The sequence below is a fragment of the Cynocephalus volans genome, chromosome 1 (assembly GCF_027409185.1).
Source record: "Cynocephalus volans isolate mCynVol1 chromosome 1, mCynVol1.pri, whole genome shotgun sequence".
Lineage (NCBI taxonomy): Eukaryota > Metazoa > Chordata > Mammalia > Dermoptera > Cynocephalidae > Cynocephalus > Cynocephalus volans.
The window spans coordinates 303,071,126-303,093,212 of record NC_084460.1 but is presented as its reverse complement, the minus strand read 5'-3'; the positions used below and the strand labels follow the sequence as shown (position 1 = coordinate 303,093,212).

Genomic DNA, 22,087 nt, shown 5'->3' with positions numbered 1-22,087 from the left:
ACAGGTCTTGACATGCAGCCTTGGTAGCTGGAGTCTGCTCTGTGCAGATTCCTAAGCTCCTGCCCCCAGCCCCTGGTTCCCCACCTCTCTCAGCCTGGCCATCCCTCAAGACCCAATTTGAGTCCGAGTCCCTCCTTCCGAACCCCCTGTTGGGAGAGACTTGACACACTGTGCTCATTCGCCGCACAGCTGCCTGGACCTGTGAGTCACTCTAGACCACACCCAGTGTCACCCCGCTCTTGGATGCTGTGTCCACAGAGCACGGGGCTGGAAGCCTGGATGGCTGCACAGGCTCCACACTGGGTCGGCACCAGAGCTGCTGGAAGCTGGGGACACGGTTCAGACCTAACGGCAGGCTGAGTTCTTATGTACCACTTGACCCTCCTCGGTATCCTCTGCAGAACCGACAGTGCTGACACAGCAGGTGCATGATGTTGATGGATCGTCAACACACACTTAGCAGATAGCCAGGGCCTGGCACTGCCCTTGGGAAACCCTTATTGAAATGAAGGATAAATAAAAATGCAAGGCTGCCTTCTCTAAACCCCAACCTAAAGGCACCCCCCCCCCCCACCTTCTGTTGAAAAGGATTCAAGTTCAAGTTCTCAGGAAGACCAAGAGGGCTGGAAACATCTGCACATCAAAGGGCCTTTTCCAGCATGGCGCTTTCTCGACAGGCATGCCTGTGCCCCAGGGTGGGAGTGTGGTCAGGGTGGGAAAAGAGCCACCTGAGAATGTGTTTTATCACTTGGGCTCTCCCAGCTCTGCACAGACGGCTGAGGTCTGAAGCAAATCTATCAAGGCAACAGTTGTGCTGCATTAACAACTTACAAAGCACTTTCAGAAGCACAGCCTCATGGAATGTTTGCATCAGCCTATGAGAGAAGTTTTACTGATGAAGAATCTGACATATCATGAGATACAGTGACCCCTCCAAGGTCATATGTCTCCAAGCACAAGGGAGACATAACCAGAACCTGGGTCCTGGGCCTCTTCACTTGGCATGACCTCCCTGATTACCTGGAGCCTGGGGTCATGCTCTCCTCCCAGCTCTACACCTACCCCCAAAAGTACTATGGGCTACAACTGACAATGACACTTTAAATATGCTACAATTATTTCATATTTCCCTTAAAATGCTTGGAAAAAATATTTTTTAATAATTTTTTCATTTTCCTTTATAGCAAACATGAAACACTTGCTTTTAGAATAAAGAGAAAGACAGCTGTCAACATAGTATGATCCATTTTGTTTCTTGCTCATCAGAGAATGGCCATGCGGAAACCAGCTAGAAGAAAATGCTGAATATTTCTTCATCTTATACTTTTAATGACAGTGATAAATTTACTTGTAAAAACCTCCTGATAGACAGTAATTTCCTGCACTAAATTTACACTACAACTAGAAGTCATATTTGTAGGTTAAAAAGGTCAGAGTTTATTCCTTTGTTCCTTTATAACACAAATCAGAAATGACAAAGTCCATCTATATCAGAAACTTCTAACAGGCCAGCTTGGCCCAAATATTTGTAAGTTTTAGAGCCAAGTGCTCCAGGACAGAAACGCCACAGGCAACAGGTCACTCTGGGAATTGCACCCCACCTTCCAGTGCACTTGTGGGGGCTATGGGAGACCTTGGTAGCAAGAGACCACCCTGGTTACAGCACCCCACTCCCTGTGACCCTTGTAGGGCAGTGAGGTCCTTTGCTATGGTGTTTGGATTTGGAGCTGAGAAGAACCTTGTCCTAGGGTGGTGGAGCAGGACAGGCACAGAACTGATATGGCCTGGGGCCCGCTCCCCTCCAACAGCCAGAGGGGAGGGAAGGCCAGTGGCCAGTGCTGAGGCCCAGACTTCAGGGTTACCAAAGCTGCTCCTTCCTCACAGCCATGCCAGCCCTCGAGGCACAGAGCCTGGCACCCATGCTCACCGTGGCAGTCAGCATAGTCACGGTGCCCCGGTGAGTAGTGCCCACACAGCCGGCTCAGCAGCAGGCGATAGTGTACCAGCCGCTGGATGGGCTTCAGCAGGAACGTGTTGAGAGGCAAGTAGCAGACTTTCTGGAGCTCAAACTCTTTGTACACTGCCTCTAGCTTCTTAAAGCGTTTGGTGGCTTTTTCCAGTTCTGTCAGGACCTCATCATGTCTTTGGAAGTAAATGGTAAACTCCTGGTGAGGCACAAAAGGAGAGTGTTTTGTTAGGAGAGGTGGGAGAGAGGGTCCAGTGGGAAAGCAGCCTGTCCACTTGGACGTCACCAGCTGGAAATCCCGATGGGACAGAAGGACGAACGACCTAGTGTGTGCAAGCTGGAGGCCTCTCGGCTTCCACAGAGTTTGTCTTGCCCCATATCAGACTCCACCCTGACATGCACCTCATTCCAGCCAGAGCGTGGGGTCTTGTCCACAGCAGTCATCTCCACAGCCACCACTGACTGACCCCACCTCTCATGCAGTGAGTGGACCAAGGGCCTTATTCCCACTTAACAGATAAAGAGTTGAGGCTGGGGGGGGCATCGTAGTTTGCCTCATGGGACACAGTGAGTAAGAGGTGTGCAGGTACTATAGTTTGAAAATGGTTTTTCCCAAAACTCATATTGAAATTTGATTGCCAAAGCGGCAGCGTTGAGAAGTGAGGCCTAGCAGGAGGTGTCTGGGCCATGCGGGTGGACCTCTCATGAACAGATTAACGTCCTCCTGCAGGGGGTGAGTGAGTTCTTCCTTTCGTGGAAATAGATTGAGAGAGCAAGTTGTTAAAAAGAGTCTGGCTTTCTTGGCTTCTCTCTTGCTTCCTCTTGCCATATGATTTCTTCCCTGTGTCCCACCCTGAATTGATGCAGCATGAGGCCCTTGCCAGATGCAACTGCCTAATCTTGAACTTTCTAGCCACCAGAGTCGTAAGCCAAATAAACCTCTTTTCTTTGTGTTTTACCCAGCCTAGATATTCTTTTACAGCAACACTAAATGGACTAAGATAGCAGGGATTAAGCAAACCCCACTTGAGCTCTGCCCAGTCTCAGTGCTCGCCCCAGAAGCTTCACTCAAGAGTATAGCAAGTGTTTGTACTGACCCAGTTATTGGAGAGAGGGAATAACCATGCCTGATGTTCCTACAACACGTGTTGTATGAGGAATGCTGCTCTGAGGGGAACACTGCTTGAAGAGAACCGTGCACTGAGGGAATGCTGTTTTGGAGACTGATATTCTGAGGGGTTCCCTTTTCTGAAGGGAATGCTGCTCAGAGCAGAATACTATTCTGAAAGGAACTCTGATCTGAGGGGCAGGCTGTTCTAAGGGGACCGTATTCTGAGGGTAACAGTGTTCTGAGGTTAACTGTTCTGAGGGAAACCCTGTTCTGTGGGGACTGCTGTTTTTTATTATTATTATTATTTTTTTGGTGGCTGGCTGGTACCAGGAACTGAACCTTTGACTTTGGAGTTACAAGGCTGTGCTCTAAGCAACTGAGCTTACCGGCCAGCTTGGAACCACTGTTCTGAGAGAAGGTCTGTTCTAGGGAATGCTGTTCTGATGGGTAACTTATTCTGAGGAATGTTGTTCTGAAAAGGGAGTCCCCTGTTCTTTGAGGGAATCCCTGATCTGAGGGGAACACTGTTCTGAGGGGAACTCTGTTCTGGGGTAAATCTGTTCTAAGGGAAACCCTGTTCTGAGGAGAATGCTGTTCTGAGGGAAACACTGTTCTGAGGGGACCCCTGTTCTAATGGGAACCCTATTTTGAGGACCACTATTCTGAGGCGAACTATGTTCACATAGAGATATTCTTGGGGAAATCCCATTCTGAGGAGAACCTGTTCTGAAGGAAGCCCTGTTCTGGTGAACACTGTTCTGAAGGGAAACATGTTTTGGGAATTGCTGTTCTGAGGGGAACTGTGGGATTGCAGTAATGGGAAAATATAGCTTTAACCTGCACAATTTGCTAGTATAGCTTTAACCTGCACAACTTGCTTCTGCAAACGCTTGCTAAAATGGGGAAACATATCTAAAGACATTTTAAGTAAAGCAGCTAAGAAGTCAGGCAGAGGTCAGGCAGACCCGGACACACATTCCAGGAACCAGTCAGTCCCAAGAACTAACCAGCCCCCTTATCTTCAGGACACCTGGCAGAACCCAGGGAGGATAAACGATTGAAAAATGTGCCATTCTTTATCGGGGTACTAGCCGGTTGATCCTGACTATAAATCTTAAGGCGCCTCAGCTAATTAACAGCTCGTCTTGTTATGAAAGTCTGTCAAAAGAAATTGTATAAAAACTCTAATGTTGAAGAGCTCGGGGCCGCTTTGGTCCGAAAGGCGAAGCGACCCCAGCATGCTGGACAAATGAAATCGCTCTTGCCTGATTGCAACGGTCTCAGTCCCGTGGTCTTTGTGAAGCGAGCCACTCCGGCATGTAGGATTTGTGCTTGGTACATGGGTCTTACATTTTTGGGGGCTCGTCCGGGATTGGCTCGCTCTCCCTGGGACCAGTGACTAGAGAACGGAGGATCGCTCGAGCAGGTACCGCGGTTGTCTGTCTGACTGTGTCTGTTTCTTCTGTTGTCTGCTGTAAGCTGTCTGTTATAATCTGGTTTCAGTGGCTCCAAGACGGAATCACCAGTCTGATTTTAGATTTTCTGAGGCTCCAAAGTGGAGCCATCTGTAGTGGTCAAGCGGCGGGGCAGACGTACCGGCACGTCGCAGCCACAGGAGTCCTGGAGGACGCTCCAGACTCCTCTGCAGGAGACGAATAAGTTCAGCTCCACGGGAGATCTCTAGGAAAGAGACCCTTCCCGAGTTCTCTGATAATCTGGTTGTAGCGCCCGTGGCAGGGGCACATCAGTGTTTTGTTTTTTGTCTGTCTGGTTGTGTGTGGGGGGGGCCTGATGATTTTCTGGGGCGACATGGGGCAGACTGTCTCAACCCCTTTGAGCTTGACTCTGAAATACTGGACTGACGTGAAGGACAGAGCTAATGATTTGTCTGTGCTGGTTAGAAAGAATAAATGGGCAACACTTTGTTCTTTGGAGTGGCCAGCTTTCCAACTCGGGTGGCCCGCGGAAGGTTCCTTCTCTCCGCCGCTGATTGCAGCAGTAAAAAGAAAAATTTTCTTTTTTTTTTTTTAAAAAGATGACTGGTAAGGGGATCTTAACCCTTAACTTGGTGTTGTCAGCACCACGCTCACCCAGTGAGCAACCGGCCATCCCTATATGGGATCCGAACCCGTGGCCTTGGTGTTATCAGCACCACACTCTCCTGAGTGAGCCACGGGCCAGCCCAAAAAGAAAAATTTTCAAATCTGAAAATCACCTAGACCAGCCATTTTATATCATTGTCTGGGAAGATTTAGTCATGGATCCTCCTCCGTGGGTCAGTCCCTTTGTTCCCTTAACAGGTCCAACGGCTGTATTTGCTCTCCGAGAAGTAGAAAAGAAACCGGAGACTGCCTTCTCTCTGATCCTCCTCCCAGACTGGCTTCTTTCTGATCCTCCTCCCCCTCCCCATCCTCTTTTTTTCCCGATCGCAGGCAGCCCGGCCATCCGCTCCACGAGAGGACCCACCAGAAAATGAATCCGAGGGAGGGCCCGCTCAGGGGACATGCAGTAAACGAGTGGCCTCTCCAGATGCAATTCCTATCTTCCCCCTGCGGGCTTACAGCCCCCCTGATGAAGAGGGCAACCAGCCTTTACAGTACTGGCCTTTCTCTTCCTCCAATCTTTACAACTGGAAATCTCAGAATCCCCCTTTCTCTGAAAACCCCCAGGGTCTCACTAACCTTGTAGAATCCCTCCTCTTTACTCATCAGCCCACCTGGGATGACTGCCAGCAGCTCCTCCAGGTCCTGTTCACCACCGAGGAGAAACAATGGATCCTCCTGGAGGCTCGAAAGAACATTCCAGGAGCCGATGGGCGACCTACCCTCCTCCCTGATGTTACAGATGCAGGATTCCCGTTGACCAGACCAAACTGGGATTTCAACTCGGCAGAAGGTAGGGAGCACCTGAAGGTCTATCGCCAGGCTCTAATGGCAGGTCTCAGAGGGGCAGCAAAATGCCCCACCAATTTGACTAAGGTAAGAGAGACAACTCAGGGGCCTGATGAGTCTCCATCAGCATTTCTGGAGAGACTCATGGAGGCATTCCATCGGTTTACCCCGTATGATCCTGGTAGTGAAGAGCATGAGGCTACAGTGACAGTTGCTTTTATTGACCAGTCTAGTAGAGACATCAGGAAGAAACTGCAGAAACTTGAAGGGTTGCAAGATAAGTTGAGAGAATTAGTGCAGGTGGCTGAAAAGGCTTATCATAACAGAGAGTCAGAAGAAGCTAAAGAAATAAAGAGAGAAAAGCACCAAGAGAGAAATTTTCACAAACTTCTGGTCACTGTAGTTAGGGAAACTAGGGAGCCCAATAAGACGGTGCCAGGCAATAAAAAGGGACCCCTGGCGAAGGATCAATGTGCGTACTGTAAGGAGAGAGGACGTTGGGTTCGAAACTGCCCTAAGAAAAAGAAAGAACCTCAGGGCCCCAAAGTCTTGGCCTTGCAGGAAGACAGTGGTTGGGGGGACGGGGTTCGGGTCTCCTCCCCGAACCCAGGGTAACTCTCAAAGTGGAGGGGAAGCCTACTCAGTTCGTGGTAGATACTGGAGCCAAAAAGTCAGTATTGCTACAAGCAAATGGACCTCTTCTCGGGAAGAAGTCATGGGTACAAGGGGCTACAGGGTACAAACAGTACCCATGGACTACCCGAAGAACAGTGGACCTAGGCGTGGGCCGGGTATCCCAGTCGTTCATAGTCATTCCTGAGTGCCACGACCCACTGCTGGGAAGAGATCTCCTCACCAAAATGGGTGCTCAAATTTCTTTTGACCCCGAGGGACCTCGGGTGCTAAACCGGCAAGGAAAGCCTCTCCAGATACTAACCCTCAGGTTAGAAGATGAATATCAATTGTTTGAAAAGCAAGAACAGGGGACTGGACAGATGGACTGGTGGTTAGAAAACTACCCCCAGGCGTGGGCAGAAACAGCAGGGATAGGGAAGGCTAAAAACAGGCCCCCCATCCACGTAGAGCTGAAGGCTCAAGCCAGTCCTATAGCTGTCCGACAATACCCAATGTCCCGAGAAGCACAAGAAGGCATCCGACCCCACACTGCCCGTGTGCTCCAGCTGGGGATCCTACGGAAGTGCCAATCAGCCTGGAACACGCCCTTGCTGCCAGTCCGAAAACCTGGGACTAATGACTACCGACCGGTCCAAGATCTCCGAGAGGTAAACAAGCATGTGGCCGACCTCCATGCCACCATCCCTAATCCCTATAATCTTTTAAGTTCTTTACCTCCAGACAGGACCTGGTATTCAGTACTAGATCTCAAGGATGCATTCTTCTGTTTGCCGCTGACTGCAAAAAGTCAAGATTACTTTGCTTTCGAGTGGAGAGATTCAGAGACTGGCCTAGCAGGGCAACTCACTTGGACTCGCCTGCCTCAAGGATTCAAAAACTGGCCCACCATCTTTGATGAGGCCCTCCACCAAGATTTGGCTATGTTCCGGGCCTCTAATCCCCAGGTAACTCTGTTGCAGTATGTGGATGACCTCCTCCTGGCAGCGGCCAACGAGGAACTGTGTTTGGAAGGAACAAAGCATCTCCTCATGGAGTTAGGAGAGCTGGGCTATCGAGCCTCCGCCAAAAAGGCCCAGATCTGCAAGCGACAGGTCAGTTACCCGGGGTACCTTCTTAAAGACGAGAAAAGATGGTTGTCTGAGGCCAGAAAAGAGACAGTGTTTCACATTCTGCCACCCTCTAACCCAAGACAAGTCAGAGAATTTTTAGGTACTGCTGGGTTCTGCCGCCTGTGGATACCTGGTTTTGCTGAGATGGCAGCCCCCTTATATCCCCTCACGAAGAACAGTCAGCCCTTCGAATGCGGAAAAGAGGAGCAACAGGCTTTTGATAACATTAAAACGGCCTTAATGTCTGCACTGGCTCTGGGGCTCCCCAACGTAACTAAGCCCTTCCACCTGTATGTGGCAGAAAATAAGGGGGTTGCAAAGGGGGTCCTAACTCAAAGACTGGGGCCCTGGAAAAGGCCTGTGGCATATCTCTGCAAGAAATTAGACCCAGTAGCCTCAGGGTGGCCAGCTTGTCTAAGGATCGTAGCGGCAGTTGCAGTCCTAGTGAAAGATGCTGATAAATTGACTACGGGACAGAATTTAGTGATCTCAGCGCCTCATGCCTTAGAGAGTGTTGACTGCCAGCCTCCCGACCACTGGCTCACAAATGCTCGCATGACTCACTATCAGACTCTGTTACTGAATTCAGATCGGGTTTCTTTTGCTCCACCTGTGAGCTTAAATCCAGCCACATTGTTACCAGACCCTGACTTTGACCCTCCTACCCATAATTGCCAACAAGTGCTTGCTGAGGCACATGGATGGCGGAAAGACTTGTTGGATCAGCCTCTGACGGACGCTGAAGCCACCTGGTTTACTGATGGCAGCAGTTTCCTAGAGGAAGGAGTACGAAAGGCAGGAGCCGCTACAGTAGATGGCCAGAATCTGATATGGGCACAGACTTTACCTGCCGGAACGTCCACCCAGAAGGCAGAGCTCATCACCCTCACGAAAGCCCTTGAACTACAAGAGGGCAAAAGAATCAACATCTATACGGACAGCAGGTATGCCTTTGCCACTGCCCGTGTGCACGGTGCTATATATCAACAGCAGGGCCTGTTAACTTCTGAAGGAAAAGAAATCAAAAACAAGGCAGAGATCGTAGTCCTGTTGGAGGCCCTTCACAAACCACTAAAAGTGAGTATTATACACTGCCCGGGCCACCAAAAAGGGGATTCCCCCATCACTAGAGGAAACAACTTGGCCGATTCTGAGGCAAGGGCGGCAGCCCACGGGTCCTCAACTATTTTGTTAGTTGACGTCCCTGAGCCAGAAAAGCCCAAAGTTAAATACTCAGCTGAGGACGTAGCGATGATCTCAAGGGACTCTAATAACTACTTTGATTAGGAAACAGGGCATTGGCATGCAGCGTCAGGCAAGCCTATCTTGCCACAAGAACAAGCACGTGCCATGATCAAACAAATGCACCAGTGGACTCATCTGGGAGTAAATAAACTGGCCCAGACTGCCCTGAAGACAGAATATCATATCATAGGGCTAAAGCAATTAGCAGAGCAAATAGTTAAAAGCTGTGTACCTTGTCAAAAAGTAAATGTCTGCAAAAATACAGCGGGACCTGGCAAGAGACTCAGGGAAGACAGACCAGGGGTGAATTGGAAAGTAGATTTTACAGAAGTCAAGCCAGGCAGATACGGTTACAAGTATCTCCTAGTTTTTATAGACACCTTCTCCAGATGGGTGGAAGCATTCCCAGCAAAACAAGAAACAGCCACTGTCGTGGTCAAGAAAATCCTGGAAGAAATCTTCCCATGCTTCGGGGTGCCCAAGGTAATCGGGTCCGACAATGGACCTGCCTTCATTGCCAAGGTAAGCCAGGGAGTGGCCAGACACCTAGGGGTCAATTGGAAATTACATTGTATCTACAGACCCCAGAGTTCAGGACAGGTAGAAAGGATGAACAGAACTCTAAAAGAGGCCCTGACCAAATTAACCACGGAGACTGGCGTGGACTGGGTGGTGCTTCTTCCCTTGGCCCTGTTTAGAGATAGGAACACTCCTTCCCAGTTTAACCTGACCCCCTTTGAAATTCTCTATGGTACCCCTGCCCCCTTGACCTTACTGGGCAATGCCTTTGAACCCACTTGCCACAGTAACAGTGACTTATATGCCAGGTTAAAGGGGCTACAAGCGGTGCAGAAGGAAGTTTGGATGCAACTGGTGGCTGCCTATGAGCCTGGAACCCCCGAAGTTTCTCACCAGTTCCAGGTCGTAGACACAGTCTATGTGAGACGGCACCGCTCCCAGACCCTAGAGCCCCGCTGGAAAGGACCTTACCTAGTGCTTTTAACAACCCCCACGGCTGTAAAGGTGGATGGGATCTCCGCTTGGATCCATGCCTCTGCGCCACATTATGAGAAGAATGTTGTTTTTACATTGATCATTCAGGAGTAATTAAAGACTCCATGGCTAAAATTAGAAAAGGCTTAGCCAAAAGAAAGAGGGTAAGAGAACAAAAACAGGGGTGGTTTGAGTCATGGCTCAACTCCTCCCCCTGGCTCACGACCCTCGTGTCTACCCTGTTAGGACCGTTAATTATATTAGTGTTGCTTCTAACTTTTTGTCCCTGCATTTTAAACCGCCTAGTAGCTTTTGTTAAGGACCGTATTAGTACCGTCCAAATTATGATGCTAAGACAACAATATCAAGAATTAAATCAACAAGAGACAAGTATTTCATGATTGAAATACGCACTTGAAAAAGAGGGGATTGTGGGATTGCAGTAATGGGAAAATATAGCTTTAACCTGCACAATTTGCTTCTGCAAACGCTTGCTAAAACGGGGAAACATATCTAAAGACATTTTAAGTAAAGCAGCTAAGAAGTCAGGCAGAGGTCAGGCAGACCCGGACACACATTCCGGGAACCAGTCGGTCCCAAGAACTAACCAGCCCCCTTATCTTCAGGACACCTGGCAGAACCCAGGGAGGATAAACGATTGAAAAATGTGCCATTCTTTATCGGGGTACTAGCCGGTTGAGCCTGACTATAAATCTTAAGGCGCCTCAGCTAATTAACAGCTCGTCTTGTTATGAAAGTCTGTCAAAAGAAATTGTATAAAAACTCTAATGTTGAAGAGCTCGGGGCCGCTTTGGTCCGAAAGGCGAAGCGACCCCAGCATGCTGGACAAATAAAATTGCTCTTGCCTGATTGCAATGGTCTCAGTCCCGTGGTCTTTGTGAAGCGAGCCACTCCGGCATGTAGGATTTGTGCTTGGTGCACGGGTCTTACAGAACCATGTTCTGAAAGGAACCTTGGAGGAGAACAGAGTTCTAGAGAACTCTGTCCTGAGGGGAAACGTGTTTTGGGAATGTGATTCCAAGGGGTACACTGTTCTGGGAAACACTGCTCTGAGGAAAACCATGTTTTGAGGGGAACGCTGCTGTGAGAGGAATGTTGTCCTGAGGGGAATCCTATTTTGGGGAACAGTGCCCTGTGGAGAATGCTACTCTGAGTGGAACACTATTCTGAGGGGAACTCTGTTATGAGGGAAAATCTTTTTGGGGGAAAACTGTTCTGAAGAGAATACTGTTCTGAGGGGAACCCTAATCTGAGGGGAACATTCTGAGGTGAAGGCTGTTCTGAGGGAAACAATGTTCTTGGGAAAGATATTCTGAAGGGAACCCTGTTCTGAGGAACGTTGTCACGAGGAGAGCCCTGTTCTAAGTGGAATGCTGTTTTGAGTGGGACCCTCTCTTGAGGATCGCTTTTCTCAGGGGAAGGCTTTTCTGAGGGCAAGGATAATTGAAGGGAATTCAGTTCTGGAGAACTCTGTTCTTAGGGGAAACATTTTTTTCGGAATGCTGTTTAGAAGGGCACACTGTTCTGGGAAACTGTGTCCTAAGAGGAACTGTCTTGAGGGAAATAATGGTTTGAGGAAAACACTGCTGTGAGGGGAACTGAGTTCCATGCAGAAGGGAGGTCTGAGGTGAAATGAATACTATTCTGAAGAAATCCCTGTTTTGAAGGGAACCTCAAAATAGTTTTGAGGAATGCTGTTCTGAGGGGAACCCTGATGTAAGGGAATGCTGTTCTTAGGGGAACTCTGGTTTGAGGAACATTGTTTTGAAGGGAAACCTGTTTTGGGGAATGCTGTTATAAGGGGAATACTCCAGGGAAAGGTACTCTCAGGGGTAACCCGTTCTGAGGAACGTTATTCTGAGAAGAACCCTGTTCTGGAAAACACTATTCTAAGGAGAACCTTGTTCTGAAGAGAACCTTGCTGTGAAGGAGCTCTGTTCTGAGAAGAATGCTGTTCTGAAGAATACTGTTGTAAGATTCACCCTGTTGCAAAGAAACCTGTTCTGAGGGAAATCCTGCTCTAAGGGAAACCCTGTTCTGAGACCGCATTCTGTGGAGGACACTGTTTTGGGGAAGGCTGTTCTGAGAGTACCCCTGCTCTGAAGGGATGTTCTGAGGGGACTCCTGTTCTGAGAGGACCGCTGTTCTCTGGGAAACACTCTTCTGGGGATTGCTGTCATGAGAAAAACACTGCTCTGAGGGGAATCCTAATTTGAGGAGAACGCTGTTCTGAGGTGAACCCTGTTTTGAAAAATGCTGTTTAAAGGGAACCCTGAGTGGAACTGTGTTTTGAGAAACACTGTTCTGAGGGGAACTCTATTCTGACGGGAATGCTGTTCTGAGGAATATCTATTCTGGGAAAGGCTTTTCTGAGGGAAACTCTCTTTTGGAGAGCCCTGTTCTGAGCAAACTCTGGCCCAAGGGGCGCTGTTCTGAGGGGAAACCTGTTTTGAGGGGAACACTGTTCTGAAGGGAATTCTGGGCAAAACTGAGTTCTGAGGGAAACCAAGGTCTGAGGCAGAATGCTGTTCTGAGGGAAAAATCTGTTTTGGGGAACCCTGTCCTGAAGAGAATGCTGTACTCAGTGAATGCTGATCCAAAGGGAACACTGTTTTGAGGGGAAGGTTGTTCTGAGGAGAAAGATTCTTGGGGAAAATATTCTGAAGGAAATCCTGTTCTGACGAATGTTGTCCTGAGGGAAACCCTGTTCTGAAGAAAATGCTTTTCTGAGGGGAACTCAGTTCTGGAGAATGCTGTTCAGAGTGAAAATGTGTTTTGGGGAATGCTGTTCTAAGGGGAATGCTATTCTGGGGAACTCTGTTGTAAGGGGAATCCTGTTCTGAAGGCAACTTTATTTGAGAAATGAGATTCTGAAGGCAGCATATGCTCTTCTGAGAGCAGCAGAGATGCTGTTTTGGCAAAGCTACTCTTAGAGAAAACCTGTTTGAGAAACACTGTTCTGAGGAGAACCTTTTGTGAGGAATACTGTTCTGAGAGGGACTGTGATGTGAGGCACAGAACAATGTTCTAAGAGGAACCCTGTTCTGAGGGGAACTCTGTTCTGGGGAAGGCTGCTATTCTGAGGGAAATGTGTTTTTTTGGGAATATTATTTTGAAGAGAAAGTTGTTCTAAGGAACCCTGTTCTGAGTGAAATCCTGGTTTGAGGAATGCTGTTCTGACTGGAATGCTGCTCTGGAAAAAGGTATTCTGTGGAGTAACCTTTTCTGAGAAACATTGTTCTGAAAAGACCTTGTTCTGAGGAATGCTGTTTTGAGGGGATCACTGGTCTGAGGGAACAGTGCTCTGAGGAAACCTCATCTGAGGAGAATACTGGTTTGAGGGGAACTCTGTTCTGAAAAATGCTTTTCTGAGGGGTACCCTGTTCTGAGGAACAGTGCTTTGAGTGAAACGCTGCTCTGAGTAGAACACTGCTGAGGTGACCCCTGTTCTGACGGGACCCTGTTCTGAGGTGAAATCTGTTCAGAGAAACATTGTCCTGGGGGGAACCCTGTTCTGAGGGACACTCGGTTCTGCAGAATGTTGTTCTGAGGGGAAGCGTATTGGGGAATGCCATTCTGAGAGGAATGGTATTCTGGGGAACTCTCTTCTTTGGGGAACCATTTTCTGAGGGAAACACTGTCCTGAAAAATGCTGCTGTGAAGGGCACCGAGTTCTGAAGAGGATGATGTTCTGAGGAGAATTCTGTTCTGAAGGGAACCCTGTTTGGGGGAATGTTGTTCTGAGTGGAATGCCTCTCTGAAGAGAATGCTGCTCTCATGAGGCCCCTATTGTGATGGGATCCCCGTTCTGGGGAACATTGTTCTGAGGTGAATGCTGTTCTGAGGGAACACTATTCCGAGGAAAACTCTGTTCTGAGGGGAACCCTTCTGTGAGGAGAATATTCTTCTGAGGGGAACCCTGTTCTGAGAGAAATTTAGTTCTGAAGAACAGTTTTGAGGGGAAACATATGTTGGGAAATTCTGCTCTGAGAGAAACACTATTCTGGGGAACTCTGTTCTCTATGGAAGTCTGTTCTGAAAGAAACCCCATTCTAAATGGAACCCTGTTCTGACTAGAACATTGTTCTGGGGGAAACCTTGTTCTGAAGGAAATCCTGGTTTAAGGAATGTTGTTCTGGGGAAAATGCCCTTCTCAGGAGAAGAATGTTTGAATGTGAAATATTCTGTTTTGAGCCATGCTGTTCTGGGGAAAAGGCTGTTGTGAAGAGAAGAATGTTCTAGGAAAAGATATTCTGAGGGAAACCTTGCTCTGAGGGAGACTCAGTTCTGGAGAACTCTGTTCTGAGGGGAAACATGCTTTGGGAATGTGATTGCAAGGGGTACACTGTTCCGGGGAACTCTGTTTTGAGAATCATGTTCTGAGGGGAATGTAGCTGTTCTGAGGAATGCTGCTGTAAGGAACAGAGTTTTGGAGGAAACCTAAAGGGGAATGCTGTCTGAAGGGAATGCTATTGTGAGGGGAAAACTGTTACGAGGATAATTCTGTTCTAAGGGGAACTCTGTCCTGAGGAATGCTGTTCTAAGGGGACACTTGTTTTAGGGAACACTGTTCTGGGGAAAATGATGCTCTGAGGGAAAGAATATTTTAGTGAAAGATATTCAGAGGGGGACCCTTTTGAGGAATGCTGCTCTGAGGAAAAGATATTCTAAGGGGAACATTGCTCTGAGAGTAATTCAGTGCTGGAGAACTCTGTTCTGAGGAAAAAAATGTTTTGGGAATGCTGTTCTGAGGAGAACCATGTTCTGAGGGAAATGAAGCTGAAGGAGAAGGCTGTTCTGAAGAACTCTGTCCTGAGGACAACTCTATTCTGAAAAGAACCCTGTTCTATCAGGAATCCCGTTCTGCGGAATGCTGTTCCAAATTCCAGGGGGAACCAAGTTCCGAGAGGAATGCTGTGTGAGAACACCGTTCTGGGGAACACTGCCCTGAGGGGAAAGCTATTGTGGGGAAAACTGTTATGAAGAGAATGTTGTTCTGAGGGAAACTCATCTGAGAGGAATGCTGCTCTGAGGTGGATGCTGTTCTGAGGGCAACAATATTCTTGGGAAAGATATTCTGAGGGGAACACCATTTTAAGGAACTTTGCTCTGAGGGAAACTCAGTTCTGGAGAACTCTGTTCCGAGGGGAAACGTGTTTTGGGAATGCTGTTCTGAGGGGTACTCTTTTCTGGGAAACTTCTGAGGGAAACCACATTCTGAGGGAAATAAAATTCTGAGGAGAATGCTGCTGTGAGGAGAACACTGCTCTGAAGAAACTTCCTCTGAGGGGAATGCTGTTGTTCAAAGGGGATTGCTGTTCAGAGGGGAACACTTTACTGATGGAAACCCTGTTCTGAGGGATATTGAGTTCTGAGGAAAACACTGCTCTGAAGGGAAGGCTGCTCTGAGGGAAACGCCGCGCTAAGAGTTACCCTGATACGAATGAAGGGAACTGTTCTGGGAACAGTTTGAGTCTTGAGCGGAACCCAGTTTGAGTAGTGCTGTTCTGGGGGAATCCTGTTGTGAAAAACCCTGTCTTGAGGGGAATGCTGCTCTGAAGGGAACACTGACTGCTCTGAGGGTAACCCTGTTCTGGGGAAGGCTGTTCTGAAGAGGAAGCTGTTCTTCATTGAATGTTGTTCTGGCAAACCTTGTTCTGAGGGGAACTCTATCCTGTGGAATGCTGCTCTAAAAGGCAGGCTGTTTGAGGGGAACCCTGTTCTGAGGGGCACCCTGTTTGGAGGAGTATGTTTTACTGAGGGGCACTCTGTTCTGAATGAAACACTGTTCTGAGGGCAATCCTGTTCTGGAGAATACTGTTTTGGGTGGAATGCTCTTTTGAGGGGAACTCTGTTCTGAGGGGAATGACAGATCGCTTCTGTCCACAGCATTTGTGCTCAGCTTGGAGTTACCATGCAAACTGTCCTACCTTTAACTGACACATGTTTCTGAGCAGGATGTCCCCAATTCGTTGATGATTCCCTTTTGTAAGAGCATTGGAGGGCTCTTCCCTGTAGTAAAGAGGAACAAAGAGGTTCAAAACCCTGTGAAAGCTTGTGGGACACACCATGAATTGATGCTAGTGTGGCCAGCTGCCCTAGTCACAGTCAGATCAATGACAATGAGATGGCTTGAGTTGGAAGGCCCCCAGTCAGGGCCTGTAATTGACAGAAATAATTATTACATGTCTGGCCATTATCCAAAAAAGATGGTAACCAGGCAAAAAAGGGATCATCTACTTTTTAATTGTTCCTTTCACCCTCTTTTCTAGAATAGGATGAATAAAGGTTATTATACATTTCTACCTCTCCTCACAGGATTTAAAAATAAACTTCAATAAAATAATGATTCTTCTGAATTAGTTTCTGAAGCCAGGAAGTTCCTGATAGCAGTGATGGTGATGAGGGCAGGGGCCACCAGTTTCTAGGACATGTGGACCGCCCATGTGGGGGTCCAGGACTTGCGGGCTGCCCATGTGAGGGTTCAGGGAGAAGGGGCCACCAATGTGTGTAGTGGGGGTCAGGATGCAGGGGACACCCGTGTGGGGTCCAGGAAGTGGGGGCTGCCCAGTGTGCAGCAGTGTTACCAGCGTGCCAGCCTCTGTTCCACCTCACGCAGGAAACCTCTGTGGAACTCGTAGACAGGATCGATGCTGGAGAAGAGCAGGTTCATCAGGGCTGCAGGCATGGCATCCTCCTTGACCACCGCACTGCGGAACCACTGTGGGAGGAGCTCAGCATGATGGGAGGTACGGCCCTTGCTGAGGACCGACAGATGGCACCCCTGAGGGCCTGTGATCACAGGACACCCAGCAATGACCCTCTGATTACTGACTACGAGGACAGCTCAAATCAGGACTACAGCCATCCTCTTTGCTGACGACCCAATTTTCAAATGTAACAAAACAATTCTAGGTTAAGAGTTTTAAATGGACACATTTCCACCTTTATACCTTCACAAGAACTTGGACCCCAGTGTTCTAACCTGACTTAGACATGTCTTAAGGATATATTTAATACCATATATACATCTAATATCATATATAGATAACACCATATATATATGTTTTAAGGATATATTTAACACCATAAATACATGATCACCAAGAGATATTTCTCAGGAAGAAGCCTCTGTCTGTGTTCAGATTTAAGACATATTAAGATAAATCAAAGTAAACAAGGCTTGGGTTTCATACCACGGTAATAACTTCTAAATCCTTCAGGTATGTTCGTTCTGTAGCGAGAATCTCCTTTGCTATGAAATAGGCCTCGTCTGCCGGCATGCGCTGAAAGAAGCAGAGATGGCCATCAGCATGTATCTGTGGGACACACCACCCTTTTGTGTTCAGAGACAGGTCTGCAGTTTGTAACACTTGCTTTCTTCTGCTCTAGTTAACATCCCATGGGGTTTTCATCCTTAATGTCTGAAGGGATTTACTTCTGAGTAAAAACGGTCACAATTAAGCCCAGGTGTATATCCCTCACAACGTTTTTCTCATTTTATGTTATTCTTTTGGAGAAAAGAATTGCTGTTCAAATGTCAACATATGTAAACAGGGCTGAAGCTTACTACTGGTTTTGTGGTGAAATTATTGTTATCACTGCCAGTGGTATGGCTGCTGACAGACACAGATCCACGAGTGTGTGTGTGTGTGTGCGTCTGTGTGTCTGTGAGATTATAAATAAATAAGCTGAACTCATTAAAATTACCAAGCAACGTACATTCTAATGTGCATGTATCAGAGCACCAGAGTGGCTGACGTATTTCCTCGATGTGGAGGCGGACCCTGACCCCAGACCCCAGGCTCAGCTTTTGGCAGTCCCCTCCTGTCCCCCTGGCTCCCTGAACCAGAGAAAGACCAGCCCTGGGAGATCCTCAGTCTGGGATGCAGGTGATGCAGGTGCAGGCAGGCAGGTCAGTACTGGGGACCCTCTGTACTTCGCCTAATTCAGCACTGCCAGCAAAGCACACACCTTGCACTGGCCTTGGTGGGTGCTGTGTCCTGTCACTGGGGGGCCCCTCCCCACCCTAAGCCCCTCCAAGAGCTGGCCTCTGTTGAGGTCCAGCTTGACAGCCCCTCCTCCGTCCTTTTCCACCTCCCAGAAACCACGGTCCTGTTCCATCCCTGTGCAGCTCGCCCACTCCACCACCAGACGATGGACTTCTTTAGGAACTGAAGACGGTTCCCATTTCACCATGCAAACACTGAAGCAGCACAAGCCAGCTCCAAATAGACACCTGGGACATGCCCGTGAGCAAAGGTTTCTGCTCCCCCAAGAGCTGGTGTCCTCCCAAGAGGAGACAGGAGTGAAGCAACACACAAAGGAAATGAGGAAGTTACATATCATGGCAGCAAAGTGCTGGGAAAGTACAAAGTAGAGCAGGGTGAGGGTTGGCGGCCAGGAGGAGTGGGGGCAGGCTGCAGCCTCATTTAGAGGCCTGGCTGGCAGGCAGGCAGGTCAGATGTCACGGGGCTGGAGCAGGGGGCGAGTTGGGGCGGGAAGAGGAAGCTGAGACAGGCTGCTGGTGGGTAAGACAGTCCACACAAGCCTTCAGGGCCTTTGGGGTCTGAGTGCATCGTGAAGCCTTTGCACCCCAGGTTGAGAGCAGACTCAAAGGCCTCTGCACCATCCAGAAAGAGGTGCTGGCTGGGGGGCGAGGCGGGGTGAGATTCTGGACAGACACACTCTGAAGTGTGGATGTGACATGTGAAGGATGGAGGTGGCAAGGATGACTGCAGCGGTTTCTGGCCTAAGCCAAGCGTAAGGCCAGCCGCCATCGTCTGAGATGGGGAAGGCTGCAGGGCAGGTTTTGGGAGGAAGGTGAGGAGCTGGGTTTGTGCCATGAGAGTCTGAGATGCACTGTAGATGCCAAGTGAGAGGCAAGCAGGCAGCAGAAGGGAACTGAGTGGTCTGCCCCTCGTGGATGCACCCTGGAGCCTGCTGATACTGCTGGCCACAAAGGGACAGTGCTCTCCACCCCCTGGGAGGATGCTCCACTTGAAATCCACAGCTTCCCTGGAGCTCTTCAGAGCACAGGTCTTGCTGTCTGCTTCCCCCAGAACCCGCATGTAGACTGTCCACTGGCTGCCTCTCCCGTCAACTCTTTCCAGGTGATCGGCAGCCTGCTCGGTGCCAGCAGCCCTGCAGGCATGGGGCAGTCGTGGTCCCTGGCAGGTCTCCTCGGATCCCCCACCCCTGTTCCCAGCAGCACTGGTCCTCCTCCCCAACAGAGCAGCTGTGTCACCTCTCCAACCTTCATGCTTTTCCTATTTTTTCTTTTTGGGCTTCATGCTATTAAAAATGACTTTTTCAAACCCAAATTTAGTGAAATCTCTTTAAAAAGTCTTATCTCCACCTGAGCTTGACATGCCCAGTGAACTCCCTGGGGTCAGAGCTGCCCCCTAGAGGGCCATATTTATGGTCAGGGAGGCTCTGGCTAAGGGACAAGGATGCTAGACACTTGCATCCCACAAACCGTTGGCCTTGGGCCCTAGTTGATAGTTCAGTACAGGGAAGACGGCTTCCTAACTGCGAATACCTTTGCATGGGGTCCAAAAGCAATGTCCTAACTCCGAATGTTGTTCTACCGAAATAGGATTCAGCCTGAGTCCTAGACCAGCTCCTCTTCCTCAGGTGCAAAGGCATGCAGAGAAAAATGCCCGCAAATGCAGCCATCAGAGTCTCACTGATGACACTTCTCTTCACAAGCACCACCAGGTGGTGACAAGGGGATGCAAGGGAATGGAGTGACCAAGAAGTGCCACCAAGGCTGGTCTCCCCGCCCCATCCCACACCCTGGTCAGCCCAAGGAAAACCGTGTAAGAAACTCTTGGGGGACAGAAAGCACAATGGCCACCGCTCTGTCCCCCATACATCCCCACACTGACATCCAAGCTGAACCCCAAGCAAGCCAGGCTGCTGGTCAGGGACGCATGGTCAGCAAAAAGGACAGCCCAAGTAGGAAAGCAGCATTCTGCCAAGCTTTGCAACCTGTCCCTGCCGGAAGCACCTGTGCGCCCAAAGCAGGGTGACTCGTCACCAGGTCTCCACCCCACTCAAGCACCTGGAAGGACGATGCTGCCACCTCTGGCTTTCCTACCTTTCGAATATTGCTGGTCCTCACCAATCTCTATCAAAAAAGGGGAGAAACAGTGTATCACGTGGGAGACACTGGGAAGAAGGGAACAGTCTGGCACTGCATGCTCCTGCGGCAGAGTCGGAGGGTCAGGTGGCTCCTGGCTCCTCCACACACCTGAGCAGCCAGATGCAAACGCAGAGGGCCGACAAGGCTCAGCCACTGATGGGAATGCTGTGGTTCTCAAACCCCTGCCGATTTGTGGAGCTGGGAAAAACAGAGACATTGCCCAGGCCCTGCCAGGAGAGTCGTCAGCGAACCTGGGGCCAGGGCCTCCCAATGAAGCTGCGGCAGCCTTGCTGGGGACACCAGGTCACAAGGTCAGCACAGAGAAGGACTGGTGGGAACCCACCTCTGGGCCAGACCACAGCCAGCTGGATCACCCAGAAGCCCTATGTGCTGGGGGATGGGCTGGCCTGGGGGCAGTGGTGAGGAAAAGACCATCCCTGCTGCCCGGGAGTCCCCCATGCTCAACACTGGCCTTGCTGTGTAACCCAGACATGCAGAACTGTGTGGTGTGCAATTATGAGGCAGAGCTGTCCCCGAGGAGAGGCAGCTGGAGATGCCAGACCAGAGTCAAGGGCCCCCATGTGCAGGGGCTGGGCCCAAGGATCACCTGAGAGGACTTTTTCTTGCAGTGACCCCGCCATCAATTCCTCCAGAGTATGGTGCCCTTATCCCAGATGGCCCACTGCTGATCCTGGGTCTGTCTCAGGACCACACGCCACACCAATTATCCTGAGGTGTAACAAGTGGTCACCCTACCCAGCTAAATACTATTTTTTTTTTTTTTTTTTTAAAGATGACCGGTAAGGGGATCTTAACCCTTGACTTGGTGTGGTCAGCACCACGCTCACCCAGTGAGCGAACCGGCCATCCGTATATGGGATCCGAACCCGGGGCCTTGGTGTTATCAGCACCGCACTCTCCCGAGTGAGCCACGGGCCGGCCCCTCACTATTTTTTATAACACAGAAAATAACAAATTAAAATCTATTTTTTAAAACAGACTTCCTTCAAGTCATTTTTGTTTTTGTACCAAAGAAACAGTGGATTAAACAGATTAAGTTTCCAAAATAAATAAATAAAAAGACATCCGCAAGCCAGCTGCCTTCCTGCCAAACGTGAAGTGTCCAAGGGACCACTGTGGCCTCTGCCAGCCACGCTGACAGGATGAAGCAGCAGTCCTGGGACCAGACCCAGCCCTTGCAGGCAGGCCTCACACATAGCTCTTCTCCTGTCCACCTCGCCACCTTCTAGTTGAGGGGATCCAGGCACTGGGAAGGAGGAGCCTGCCCACATCACTGAGATGAGTCAGCGCTGGGTCCATCCTGCCTGCTGAGGAATCTCAAGTGTCCCATGGGCAGCCCCACCATCTGGAAAACACTGTCTTGGACAGAACATTCTTTCTTTGGCTAGGTCAGGACAAGACACACATAGGAGTGCCAAGGTGTTGGGATGATATCACATGGGGCTGGTGTCCTGGCTGCTCGGGGGCCCCACTATCCTTCTCCCTTCTGGCTGCTGCTTGGGGATCCCCAATTCTGCCCTCTTGGTCCATAACCCGTAATTTTAAGCCCATTCTCTTACTCAAACTTTAAATTCCCCAGACGCTGTATCCTTTCTTGTAATGCCCACCTGCGAAACTGCAGCCTTAAGTGGACCCCACTGTTTGACCACCCCCCTCCCCAACATTGCCCAGGCTGCAGTGTGGAGGCCAGCAAAGTGGGGGCTACCCGAGGCCACCGCGCCACGGCCACTAGAGATCCCCGTGTCCATGAGCAAGTGGCCTTCTTTGCTCAGTCCCTCTCCACCTGCACACTCTCAACATGGCCCACAGTGGGCAGTGCCTTGACTCTTCACTGCAAACCCACAGCCCTGCCTGTCACCATACACGCATGTGCCCTGTCCCTCTCACAACAGCCGAGGACCTTCCCCTCCCACCCTTGGTCCCTGCCCACCTGCAGGCTCCTCCACT

General features: G+C 49.6%; 1 protein-coding gene across 7 annotated transcripts in view; it reads right to left on the bottom strand.

The window, feature by feature from the left end:
* FARP2 (FERM, ARH/RhoGEF and pleckstrin domain protein 2) overlaps positions 1–22,087 on the bottom strand; it is a 122,521-nt gene that overhangs the window by 13,479 nt on the left and 86,955 nt on the right. For 5 of the 7 annotated variants that reach the window (XM_063095608.1, XM_063095603.1, XM_063095619.1 and 2 more), the window contains exons 15-19: positions 20,075–20,104; positions 17,169–17,258; positions 16,560–16,693; positions 15,903–15,984; positions 1,928–2,165 (exon numbers count right to left, since the gene is read on the bottom strand). In XM_063095608.1, coding sequence (XP_062951678.1) covers positions 1,928–2,165; positions 15,903–15,984; positions 16,560–16,693; positions 17,169–17,258; positions 20,075–20,104 — 574 coding nt within the window. The remainder of the gene's footprint in view (positions 1–1,927; positions 2,166–15,902; positions 15,985–16,559; positions 16,694–17,168; positions 17,259–20,074; positions 20,105–22,087) is intronic. The other 2 variants (XM_063095625.1, XM_063095629.1) reach the window with 1 other exon arrangement.